Here is a 13,458-nt window from a genome sequence, read left to right on the forward strand (position 1 = left end):
GGGTCACATGCTGTTTGATTCAGCTCCACCCAGAGGCTGCTGCTGCCTCACAGTTTGACGCACTTGTAAATGAGGAGCGTGTTGGAGGCGAGGAGAGAGCAAACACTACGCACACATAATTCATGGAGACGCATGACGCTGCGGTTTACATGCGATCTTCAGTCTGGTCTCTGCTGTTGTATCTGATCAATGAGGTGGTGGGTCGGTGAAAAACTGTTTATCTCTGTGTTTTCTTTTAAACAGAATCTGTACACGTTATAGTGAGAAACTAATATTTAATTAAAGAGAATAGAAATGTAAATAGAAATCCATATTAAATATGGCCGAGAGCAGCGACCTTGCATCCCGTGATTTCAGCACCATGGAGAGCCATCACTGCGCGCACACACACACACACACACACACACACACACACACACACACACAGAGAGAGAGTGTTAGGCCACATGTTGTTCACTGTGGGTGCTATCAGTCTGGTATGGAACCGTAACGCATCGTGGATTTGGATGGATACCCTGAAATGTAAAATGTGGTGTGGCGATGAGCAGCTATCTATTATATATTATACGTGTGTTAATGAATAATAAATCAAGGCATGTGTCATGTGTCACTCTGGGTGGCCACATACAACGCATCATACCTTCACATTTACATACATGAAGAACATGTGCCAGATTTTCACATTTGGTGTTTCCAAACGTGCCCAGGCGACATAGGCTGCCCTCCGTGTCTGCAGCTTATATCCTTGTATACACGGTGGAGATAGCTGGGGAGGGGGTCCGTGGTTAAGTAATGCCTCACGTTATGTAACCCACTTGGGATGGTCGTCATATTGTGCGTGTGCTCTCGGAGGTCTTGCCTCTTGCCCAGTCATGTGTGTGTGTGTGTGTGTGTGTGTGTGTCCTCAGCCTGCACGCAGCTCTCTCGCTCTCTCTCTCTCTCTCTCTCTCTCTCTCACACACACACATCTCTCCTCCATCCTCCACCAGCATCAGAGGCTGAGCAGAGCGGAGGTTGGCACCGGCGGAGGAGCATCAGCAGCGGAGCGACCCCTTTGTGCTTCACCGATAAACGCGCATCCTTCTGAGAGGACTCACCATCGGACATCCAGGTACATTTTACATTTATTTTATAAAAAATAAAAAAACAATAATAGTTCAAGCTTTGGGGTTAAAGGATTGAATAACTATACGGACAGGGTGAGAGCAGGTGTCTGACGAGGAGCTGTTTACAAGTTGAGGAACGACTCTTTCTTTACGCACGTCATCAGTGTTTGGAGTGGTGGAAACATTCCCAGTATTACTGCCAGATGAAACTAAATCCCTCTGCTGGGTACAAGCACACATAATAACAAATAAGGCTCCACTGTGCGAAAGATGCAATAATTGTCAAGAGAAGGAAAAACATAGGCCTTAATAACACTCATTGGAAATGGGTTTGAAGTGAGATGGTAAACAAAGGGAAGGATGTAAACATGTGGACACATGAGGACATTTTGGGTCCCAGAACAGTGGCTGCATTTAAAAACTAAAATTCTTTAAAAACAAGTTTATTGATGAGAATGTCAGGCATCCATTTATTTTATATATAATTTCATTACATTTTAACATAAGTAAATGTTATTATAAATGACCCCCCTGTGGCTCATACACCTCTAGAGCAAAAACAACAAGAAAGACATATGCTTTACTCTCCCCGGGATGATTCCTGGAAGTGAAAGAGATTACCCATTCAGTAATGACATCATGCAGTGATGATGCACTTTGTTTCAGGGCCAGTGAGCTCAGAACAAGTGCTGTGATTGACGTGCTGCTCAGCATTGTTCTATTTTCCGAGGGTTTTATTTTCTCTATGGGTTTTAGAGGCCTGGCACCTCATTGACAGTCATATCACATTAGAAACAAAAATGCTGAGAGCATCGTGGAGATAAATATGAAAATGGATTAAAGATCTGCACAACACTCTGTGTGCATGGTCAACATTAGAGAGCACTGTGGGATGGATTAACGGAATCCATGCTGTGCCAAAAGCACACCATCTGGATAAGGGGAATAGCTCAACTGGAGGTCTAAAGACTTGTTTACCAGTCATGTGCACATTCTCTCAGCATCCCACTGACAGCGCTTTTTCCCCACTGCTCTTATTTTCTGAATCTATGCTCCCACCAGGCTCATAGGTCTGAATGGTTTTTCACTGGGGCTGTGGATCACAGGCAGTTTCTAATGCTCAGGCGACCAGGAGATCCAGCTTAGATAATGGTTCGCCAGTTGCTCAGTAGGGAGCCAATCAACATTGTCTCGAGTAAAGTGGATGAGCACATGCATGATGCTGCTTTAAAGGGTCTACACTTAATTAGGGTTAGTCTTACAATTCAAAAAAATACTACACTGTGGTTGTATGCCTCTACCAACCAGTATAGTTTCTGTCTACATAAAAACAATTCCAGATTAATTTAAGGTCACTATGACCTTCACCTTTGACCACCACAATCTAATCAGTTCATCCTTGAATCTAAGTGAGCAACAATAGTTTGTACCGAATTAAAACAATTCTCTCAAGGTGTTCTTGACACATCGAGTTCACAAGACTGGGACAGAGACAGACAGATGGACCACCTGAAAACCTAAATGCCATGTGACAAGCTCCTTAGAGACCATTGGTCCTGCACCACGGCAAATAACAGGAGAGGATTCTGAAATGCATTGAAGGCATTTGTCTGTAGGATGCTACAGTTTTTCTGATCTACAACTCTTCACGTTCCAGGTTTTATGATCCTCCACGGCTACTTGCGGCTATTTCCTGCTTAATCATAAATATTGTATGTGTTGTTTATTTAATTATTTATCTCCCATTCATCCCCATTAGCTTTATCTTTTTCAGCACAATATTATTGTATATAAATCATCCTGGATTCATTCTGCCTTTTGTTTTCATAATCAACACTGGTTAAATAATAACAGCCGACGGTAGAAACACAGAGGGGAACTTAAGCAATAAAATAAGGAAATATACATAAATACATAAGTCCTAGCTGGTAACATTAGGTTGTACTCTTTGTAAGAAAATGTCTTTTTAAGGAGCAAATGGTTATAAAGTGCCACAGTCCTAGGATTAGTTGAAATATAAGTGATTAGTCCTTGGATAAGTGCAGATGTTTCTGAAGGCCACACGCGCGGGGACAGAACGTTCAGCACTCTGAGAAAAACACTCACACATCACATGGCATCACCTCGGCACGCTCTAGATATCCTCTCAGTGAGGGACAGAATCTCAGGATGAACAGAGGAAGCTACACTACAGAGTTTCACATAATTGGTTCCATCTTGCTGGAGTTATCCGTACAGCGCTTCCTCCCCATGGTTGCTGAGACTGTTGCTAGGGTACAGCTCTTGATGCCTATATAATCTGATTCTGCCAGTGCGCCAAGCAGCTGTGCATTGCTCCAGTACAGTGATGCTGTGGGAATGCATCTAAAGAAAAGTGAAACAGTAGGAAAGGTGGTGCAGACCACCTGGAGCTCAGATCTAATTTGGACTCTGACGACAGGAGGTGGAGTTTGATTCCTCTCTGTTCTATTTTTGCAAACCTCTGTGGTCCTGTGCTCCTCTGTGGTTTGAATAATGAGGATTTTTGTCGGAACTGCTAAAACAGGGATGTGACTTACATTAGGTCATGAATTGGGGATTTCATTCTCATTATGATGGACGATTGTGAGGAAAAACCAGGTCGTCGAGGCGAGACTGACACGTTTAAAAAAATCTGGATGAAGCTACGGGGAAGACAGGTTCAGACTCATGACAGCAGTACACAAGCCTTGGGGTCAATTACATCATTCCTGAGAAATAAATAAATAAAACGTATGCTCTTATGCAACTGACCCTCTGAGGCGATGATGTTGGATGCAATCAGCAGGGGAAAGGAAGTGAAGTGATTGTATCAAGTTTATTCAAGCATGAGAGGGAATCTGCATTATTTAGCACTAAAGCATCAATAAGGAAAGTCTCTTTCTTGTTGAGATGTGGGAATGAAAATGAAAAGTTTGAAAAGTGGATTTAAGATTGCTCCATAGCTCACTGATAGAATCACTCTGTAGCTTTTGAGAGGCACAGTTCAGGAGGTTTAGAATAACAAAGGGAAGTTAAGACACCTTTCTTCTATTACTGTGCTTCATAACTGATCGTCTCAATCAGGAATGACTTTAATGAAAAGCATAAGAAAAGTATGAAAAGAATATTCCTGATCTTTCTTCTTCAGAGCTGTGCAGACTCTGGGTCATATAAAAAAAATCTGGTTTTATTCTACTGTCTTTAGCCGCTGTAGCAGCATGTCTCTGGTTATGTCAGTCTGGAGGTCGGTCCATCACTTTGGTCCAGACTGAAGAATTTAAACAGCAGGGGCGGATACAAGGGGGCAATGATCCTGAATGAGGATCATTTAAAAAAATATATTCAATGATGTGTGGCTTTGCTCAAAGCTGCAGACAGTAAAACAGTAAACAACCACAAGCATTCAAGATCCCCAGAGGATGAATTCTGAAGACTTAAAATTTCGAATGATGACGTTTTCCTCGAGCACCACCAACAGGTCATTTTGTTCATGTATGCAATGATATATCTCTTTATTTTCTTGATGAATTGTTATGACATTTTGGACCAATTTCCCCTGAGCACATACATTAATGACTTTGGTGATTTAAGTGGCAGTTTTTAATTGGCCTACTTAACAAATTCTGACTTCAAATAAAGGTAAATGGTGTTTATTTTCAGCTATGACACATAGAATTAGTTTCACAAGGTCTTAATGTCAGTGTGTGCTGGCTTTGGGCTTGTGCCATCTGCATAAGGCAGGGTGTGTGTGAGTTTGTGCGTGTATGTGTGTGGCAGTGGGTGGGATTTGGTGGCGTGACACAGTTCGCACAGAGGACCCTTGTTTCTTAACAGGTTCAAGGGCAGCGTCAAAATGCTGCCACTTACTCAGTCCACAGAAAAATGACACTGATTTTTCTAATTTCTTCTCTTCATCAGGGGAAAACGCTTCGTGAAGCACAATGGGACCGTTCCAAGAATATGAGGTGAGTCTTCTAATTGCTGCTGTGTGTTCAATCTAAAAAGTAATTCCACTTGATAAAGAAAACGATAGAAATGAAACTAGGTGGGGGTGTGCTTCCTGGAAACTCTGACAGATGTTACTCTGAACAGGAAAAGAAGTCGCCAGAGAAGGGAAGCCCTCGCAGTCGCATCCCACGCTTGGTCCTCCATCCTTTTCGACCAAAGGACAAAGGATCACCTCAGTCTGACTCACCGTTTTCAGAGGAGGATGGCAAGGACTGTGACATCAGCTCCGACCACTCCAAGAGAACCATCAGCAACAATAGCTTTTGCTCTGGTAAGACATTCAAGTCCAGTTCAAGGACAGCTAAGCTCATTCCTGATCAGAAAAACAGAAGCCATTTATATCCAGCTTCACTTACAGGCCTTTAGGCGCAGGATTGTACTGCAGTGCTTTTGGTTGAAACTAGCAAGGACCACACCACAACAATATGTGATTTAAAGGTTTGAATGGAAATTGTTACATTGCATGTTGAGGAAAAATGAATAGACATTGTGTGAAGGGGTTGAGCTGCAGATACCTGAACAAGACGTCTATGAAACGCACCAAACTGAATAAGAAGAGACGAGGGAGGAAGAGAAGAGAGGATGAATGGATATAGGTCAGGATGAGGGAGAAGGATGAAGGGAGGAGGGACAGATAATGAGGGGAGGAAGACAGGATGTGAAAGGAGGGTAAGGGGGTTGTGTGTAAGGATGGGCAGAAGTATAGGGATGAGGTACAAGGGTGAATGGATGAGAGGAAGGGAAGAGGTGGGTTGAAGAATCTGAGAAAAAATAGAGCGTGATGGGTTAAATGTCTCGACAGGTGATTAGAGGAGTTGTTGAGGTGAGGCCCTGCTCAAAGTTTACATCATATGTGATAAAAGCAGAACCTTTGACTCGTCACCTTAAAGCAAAGAATGCAAGAATATGCTTTAACAGAAAATGTATATATGTTTATGTATGTTCACCCAAAAGTTACAAATAGAGCAAATACTACACTTCAAATATGTGTCAGTGTGTGCACAGTGCATGTGTGTGTGAGCACAGTGCGTGTGCATGTGTGTGTGTGTGTGAGAGAGAGCACAGTGCGTGTGCATGTGTGTGTGTGCACAGTGTAAATCACAATAAAGGCACCACTTGATAACCACTTTCTGAAAGTGACGAGCCACTGTGAAAGCCGTTGTGCTATCTGTCAGATGACACCCTGGGCTGAACCTTGAGCTCTGACTGACTGCCTGACTGCCTGCTTGTGTTCACTGCCTGCCCCGCACTGCCTGTTCGTGCGTTATTACTGTCTGTGTACCTGTCTACAATAGATGACACCGGCTGCCCCACTAGTCAGTCTGTGTCCCCCTCCAAAACCCCGTCAGGCTCCGAGCAGAGTGCCCACAGCTCGCCCACACTCCCCGAGCGCAAGGCCAAAGTGAAACGTGTGAGGGTGATGGCCGAGTGGAACGGTGACCCACGGAGCACGAACAGGCACAAGAGGGAGATGAGGTCGGCCATGAAAGCCAGAGGTAAGCAAAGCAAGAACACAGAGATAAAGATAAATGAGGAGAAAAAGGTGAAACAGATAATAAGAGAAGACGGAAAGACGATCAACAGCATTTGAAATCTTCACTTTAGTCCTTAATTATTATTGAGACTAGGAATAATCTGCATTTGCATTTTTTTTGTTCATGAGTGCTGTTCAACACAATACACTCCTGCATGCCAGTGTTTCCCTTAGGACCAAAGTACAATAACAGTGTACATATCAGCAGCAGACAGATTCCCAGGCATATTGACTTGAACAAACTGTGACTCTGAAGCAGCTGCCTGCCTGAAAAGGAAAATAATAACTGTCTCTACATCTGTGCTCTGTTAACATACATCAGAAACAGCTCACTCCGCTTCTTAATGCCAGAATTAAATTTCCTCCCTCATCTAATCTGTCTCAGTCTGGAGGGCTTGAGAGAAAACTGCTTGATCCGAAGTCAAAATAAGGCCGAGAGCTGATTGGTGGAGGAAAAGGTTTGGGAGCTCAGGCAATTAGGCTGATTAGCAGGAGTTCACCACACTGATTGTATGTGCACAGGCCACTCAGTTGGTTCACCCAGTGGTGGAGGATCACTTAGTTTTCTACTGTTTTATTTGTCACAGTTGTCACTGTACACACTACTATGGTTTTGTTTGATGGGAAGAGATGCTACTCAGGTATGACTTTAAATTAACCTTCAATGATATCAAACAAATATTTAGTTTTTCCTCTGTTTTGAAAAGTTCTCAGGTTCAATGCTTCAGCACTGTGCAGAGGTCCTTTGTGTAAAAAAGTGTTTGTGTTTCAGCATGTGACAAATAACAACTGGATGTTATTATACCTTATCTCTATCTTGGTCTAACACAGGGTTGTAGATATGAGATCTGTCTGAGAATCTAGAGTTTAGAAAAAAGAGTGTATATTTGTTCATGTCAAAGTTAATGTGGAGGTGTGGAGCTTTAAATGAGACAATAACTGTTCAAGTGAAATGAGAATGAGGGAAACTGATCTGAAAACTTTTTTGGGGGCAAAATGTGTGAATTTTCAAGCTGTCATTCTCAAATATGGTGTTAAATTTGTGTTAAATCAACAATCCAAAGTTCTTGCCACCACTCAAGTTACTGAAGCTGCTTTCAGACATGCAGTGAACTCCTGAACGGGTCATGTCTGAAAATGGCTTCAGTCAAATCACACCAAGTGCAGCCCGTAGCAACAGAACACCTGAGAGTTTTGAATTGAGCCAGATTCATTATTGCTTTTAATTCACCTATTTATACAAAGATTGTTTAATCATCATCAGTTTAGACTATGAACACACTGGTGCGTTTCTCTGCAGGCAGTGAGGCAGACTTCAGCTCCTCCAGCAGCACAGGCAGCCTGAAGACCAGGGAGAGCCTCACTTCAAATTCAGCTGGAAAGAAAGCTCTTTCACGAAGGTATGAAATTCAACATTTTTATCATCCGAATGCTTTACTGGGTTATGACTACACTGAAAAAATGTTTTGCTTAACTACAAGAGATATGTTCATTGAACAGAACATGCACCTGGCCCTCAGTCTTCCCTTTTCCAAGAAGGCAGTAGCAGAATAAGCTGCTTAATGTCTTCAGAATGCACAATACCAGAAACAAAAACCAAAATGTCCCTAATTTCCTGAACTTCCCTTTCAAATTAATATAATGAAATGACAAATTTCTGACCTACACTCCTAAAACATAAACAAGAGAAAATATTCATTCCATTAAACAAAAAGGGCTTCTAACTCCTCCCACTCTGCTGCTAGTTCAGTGGATCAGCACAGGTTGCCTAATCGAATTATCAAGACTCTTCTAACTTGCATATTCTTTAACAAATGTGACCAAACTAATATTCCCAGAATTCCCAAAATCTGGGTCCTCTGTTGGGGGGGAGGGAGGGAGGGAGGTTGATGTCAGCTGGAGTTTAAAATGTCCATTATAATGGAATGGACCAATCCACTGGCAGCAACCTCGGTAAACCAGCCGTTCAAGGGACAATTTCAAAGGACATGGGCTCAAGAAATTAACCTACCATCATCAAATACATTCATACTTTTGTGTATTTCGAAATAACTCTGGAATATTTTTTGTGGATGTTTTGGTTTTGATTTAAATTATATGAAGTCGTGGCGCACACATCAGACCGCTCCCAGTGTTCAAACCAGCCGGAAGCCTGACAGCCAACCGTGATGCAGAGCTGTACGCGCCCTACAGGACTCCGCCCAGAGCTGCCTCCTCAACCAACAGCAGCAGCTGCAACTCCAGCCCCACCTCCAGGTACCAAACATTGTTTTCAGTCACCATGACCTCCTGGACGTGTCTAACACATCTACATTTCTCCACTTGGATTCATTACAAACCCAACATTCTCTGCCTGAGGGAGTATTTAGATTTGGGAGACTGGAAGATTTTGGATAGTGGCTCAGGCAAATGTGCAGCATAATGATGAGTGAGTGGGTGGCTGGATTAGGCTCAGACTGTTTTATCATTTCCCCTCTTGCAGCTGGCTGGGATTATATCGGTCATGATTTGGCTGTGGCTAGGATTAATGGGGGATTGAACAAAAAAAAGTCTGAATATGGTACCCAGAGAGCGACCATACTGGCTGCAGCCAACTCGTAACTGGATTAGAGTGAATGCACCTTGGTTTGGAGGAGAGAAGAGGGTCATAAATATTTCAGACTAACAAAGCCTGGAGCTTGAAAGTGTGGACCACCATGAATTTCTCACATGGTGCTCCGAGTTACCAGGAGAGTTTATTTTATAGGTTTTATTTCTGTAGGCCTGCTCTGCCTGCATAAGGGTTAACCTACAAATCCTCTGTCCACAGTATGAATAACAAAGCCTTTTGAGTAGCAGAATCTGCCTCCCTCATTTTATACAGCATCCATAAATGCATCCAAAACCCCCACTCCTGTCATTTTAAGAAATTCTGTTGTCAGCCTTCCTCCGCCTGGCTAAGTGTCATGTGACATCTATCAGTTTCACATGCTGCCTTCTCCTGGGCTGTTTCTATTTCTGGCAGGGATGCATAGCACTCTCTCATCAAAGCCTTGAGTATCCCAGGTTGCTAGGATGCAGACAGGAAGAGAGGGGGCGCTTACATGCTGCTTTGCATATTGTCCAAATCCACCAAGCCGTCGTCTACTGATAAAAAAAAAAGAACATAAATCCTTTTTCTCTCGGAGCATGAAACTCTGACCCTACAACATACAAAGAACATGAATGAATGAATGAATGAATGCTAATGTAATTAGCCTGTAGATTAACGATCTGTTTTCCAGTAAGGTGATTTCCTTCCTTGCTAACTCTGCTTGTATTTAGATAAAGCAGCATTTTAGGGTTTTTTGCCCTCTAGTCTGCTTGCCAGTAATCCTGTGTCAGACAGTAATTCCAGGCTTCAGAGAGCATCTGCCCAAACAGCACTCTCAGTCGGACTAATTACCCTCTGCTGGGAGCGATCTTTTACTCTGAAATGTCAATTGGGTTTGTTTTCTGCTGTTGGCTTCAAAATGTCTACTTGGGCATCTGATGGATATGGCTCATTCTAGAGGCTGTGAACGAGGCCTTTAACCAACTGCATATATATGTGCCCAACAGAAGAGCCAACCTGGGCCGCTACCACTCTTGTGGAGACAACCACGGCATCAGACCCCCGAATCCTGAGCAGTACCTCACCCCTCTGCAGCAGAAGGAAGTGGCCATCAGACACCTGAAGTCCAACCTGATGGATTCTGAGAACAGAGTCCATGACAGGTCAGTTATGATTCAGCAGCACGGTAGCTCCCATGATCCTATCTGTAGCATTTTATGGTTTTAAGGCAGGATGATAGTGATCATATCAGGGGTCAGGGAGAGCGGTCATATCAACACTAAATAATAACATTAACATCAAACAGCCTGATGGTTATAGAGGAATTTGATAATTTTCAGGAAATGGAGAATAATCTGAGATTTATACCAAGCGCAATGTTTACAAATGAAGCCACAACCTACAGGCCAGTTAGTTTAGGATTAACACTGGAAACTTGGAGAAACTGAGCGTAGCTAACAAACTGCATCTACTTGCAATTTACAAAGCATGCATCAAACCACAACATGCTGTCTTTACACTTTGGCTATTGTATGGAGTTAAAAATGTTACTTATATTTAAAGACCGGATTTCTGCTAATTGCAGGGGCTTCAATGATCTGTTGAGCCAACTTCAATTAACTCGCAAAATAAAACACTGTAACACTGTGTTGCCAAAGTAGATGAATGAAAAGTTAAATCTGAACTGGGGCCAGTGCACAGCTGGAAATGAGTACGTCTTGATCTATAGACATGAATGTGGAGTAAAAACCACAGACTGGATTTATGATAGGTGGATGTTGTTTCCTTTGGATGGAGCCAAGCTAGCAATATTTCAAGGCTTTGCGCCAAGCTAAGCTAGCCAGATGCTAGCTGTAGATTCATATTACAGATGCAGAGAAATTAGACGAGTATTGTCCTTCTCATATATCAAGAAAATAACCTCCATAATGCTACACAACAGCAGTAACTCTGTACATGTTCTTCTCTTTATTAGAGAGACAGAGATTGAGGAGCTTAAGGGCCAGCTTGGCAGAATGAGGGAAGACTGGATTGAAGAGGAGTGTCACCGGGTTGAGGCTCAGCTGTCCCTCAAAGAGGCTCGCAAAGAAATCAAACAGCTACGTCAAGTGGTGGAGACCATGAAGAGCAGCCTGATGGAGAAAGACAAGGGAATACAGAAATACTTCATTGATATCAACATTCAAAACAGGAAGTTGGAGTCCTTGCTTCACAGCATGGAGCTGGCCCAGAGTGGTGCCAACCTTCAAGATGAGAACACCTTGGAATTCATCTGCGACAGCCCCGACAGTGGTGGGAAGAAGATGGAAGGGGAAGAGGAGGTTGGGTTAGGGGAGCTGGGGGACCAAGGTGCGGAGGCAATGGCGGACAGTGGGCTGCTGGTTAATGATGAGATGGCAAACAGAGCGGACATTTTGGAGCAGCTCTTCATGTCCACAGCTGTGGACTTCAGTCAAGACTCTATTGAAAAGCTGAGAGCAGAGGCTGGGCCTGGGGTGTCTACGCTGATAGAAGAGGAGCAGTTGATTGAGGAATCTACTGCACCCACACCAGCTCCACCAAAGGCAGTTTCAACCACAATCGACATCTCTTTAAGCACACCCACCCAGCAGACCAGAGAAGACAAAGGAATCCAGACCGACACAACGCCCATGTCTCCAGACCTGCAGGCTCTCCTCCTCCAGCTGCTGAAGTTCCATGGGTCCACAGCTGGCAACACAGCTCAATCAGTGTCCAGCAGCTTTCAGGGTCTCATCCACCTGCCCAATCCCACTTCAAACACGGATCTCCCCGACTACACTCTTTACCCACCCAGCATGCCCAGCCTCGGTCACCCAGAGAGCCCTGACACCTCCACCGATTCCGGCATGTGCTGCTCAGAGACTGCACAGAGCCGACGGTTCATGGAGGAGCTGGACTTTGCAGTCGACGACGAGAAACCATGCATGTCACCGGGACTGGACGTGGTTGGCAAACGTTACTGGAGCAACAGCTTCCTGGTGGATCTGGTGGCAGTCGCAGCTCCTGTGTTACCCACGGTGGCCTGGCTGTACTCCCGACACGGTGTAGATGGAAGTTCCCCGGTGTACAACATCGCTGCTCTTATCAGGGGCTGTTGTATCATGGGATTGCACTCTCTTCGTCACGTCACTCACAGGCCCAATGCGTAATGGCTTCCAACCTGCATGCACGCGCCAAACCTTGAAGTAAAAGCACTTAAGCATCTTTTTGGAGAGTGTTTGTGAGATTATTATTTTTACACCAGATATCAATGCAGTTTTTTTGGTCCCAACACTGTTACTTTGCACTGTAAAGTTACCAAACTGGTGACATGTAAGGGATAATTTATGATGGGGGGTTATATATTTATTTATTTATCATATACATATATAAGCTGATCATCTGGGTAGATGGTTTTGTGTTATCATTGTCCTGTGGTGTCCCTAGTTTTCCTTGTGTTTGAAAAAAAATGTTTTTTGTGTTAAGGGATGGGATTTTTGGAAGGTGAAAGACTGAATGTTAGTTTGTGTTTGACAGGTTCTGAAATTGCAACAGTTTTGAGTTAATGTTGAGAAAGAAACCTTAAACCTTCAGCCAAAGCTTTAATGTGAATTCACTGTTTTGTGAAGAATTATTTTTATGTATTTTCTTTCCTCCCTGGGAGTAGAGCTTTATTCAGTACAGCCTTTGTATTGTCCATAGAAATAAGTTGACGCTTCAAAGCAACTGACACTTGTTATGTGCCTGAGCTATGTGCAATACTGGTTGTTTACATCAAATGTCCTTGTATCTTTATTATTAAAGCATGATAATTCTAGCCACATGTTTGGACTCCTGATATTTTAACCTTTCGGGTGTGTCGTGGGTTGTAAAAGTTTCACTTATGTAAGCGGCCTGTGCAAAAATACTGCAGGAGACATTTGTACAAGATGTTCACATGAATTCATTTATGGGGGGGTACGTCTTCTCTGATCCCAAATGTAGCTAAGCAATGTCCTCATGATTGCTCATCTTACGTAAAAGCTTTCTCGGCCTGTATTTTCAGACGTCCCTTGGGTTGTGAAGCTGACAATGTAGAGTGCATTAGATCCACTTCACTGGGATCTCTCAGAAGCTGTAAAACGCTGCCTAACTTACACCAGTAGCAGCTGTACGAGTTTGCTTTCTTTAGTCATTGCATAACATCAGCGGTCATTAAATGAAAATGAAACAAGCTTTTTTAATTCTAAAGGAAGGAA

General features: G+C 43.3%; 1 protein-coding gene across 3 annotated transcripts; it reads left to right on the forward strand.

Moving 5' to 3' along the window:
• Positions 1-960: 960 nt before the first annotated feature.
• Positions 961-13,037, forward strand: sybu (syntabulin (syntaxin-interacting)). 3 transcript variants are annotated; one of them, XM_020090997.2, is made up of 8 exons: positions 961-1,111; positions 5,025-5,071; positions 5,199-5,385; positions 6,410-6,610; positions 7,949-8,048; positions 8,752-8,904; positions 10,228-10,383; positions 11,196-13,037. In XM_020090997.2, the coding sequence occupies exons 2-8, from the start codon at positions 5,048-5,050 to the stop codon at positions 12,388-12,390; spliced, it is 2,016 nt and encodes a 671-aa protein (XP_019946556.2). In that variant the 5' UTR covers positions 961-1,111; positions 5,025-5,047; the 3' UTR covers positions 12,391-13,037. The 3 variants fall into 3 exon arrangements, with proteins under 3 accessions (XP_019946556.2, XP_069393671.1, XP_019946555.2); XM_069537570.1 differs by having other exon boundaries at positions 962-1,111; positions 6,464-6,610; XM_020090996.2 differs by lacking the exons at positions 961-1,111; positions 5,025-5,071; positions 5,199-5,385; positions 6,410-6,610 and adding an exon at positions 6,678-7,289.
• Positions 13,038-13,458: the final 421 nt, after the last annotated feature.

This window comes from Paralichthys olivaceus, chromosome 13 (assembly GCF_024713975.1).
Source record: "Paralichthys olivaceus isolate ysfri-2021 chromosome 13, ASM2471397v2, whole genome shotgun sequence".
NCBI lineage: Eukaryota > Metazoa > Chordata > Actinopteri > Pleuronectiformes > Paralichthyidae > Paralichthys > Paralichthys olivaceus.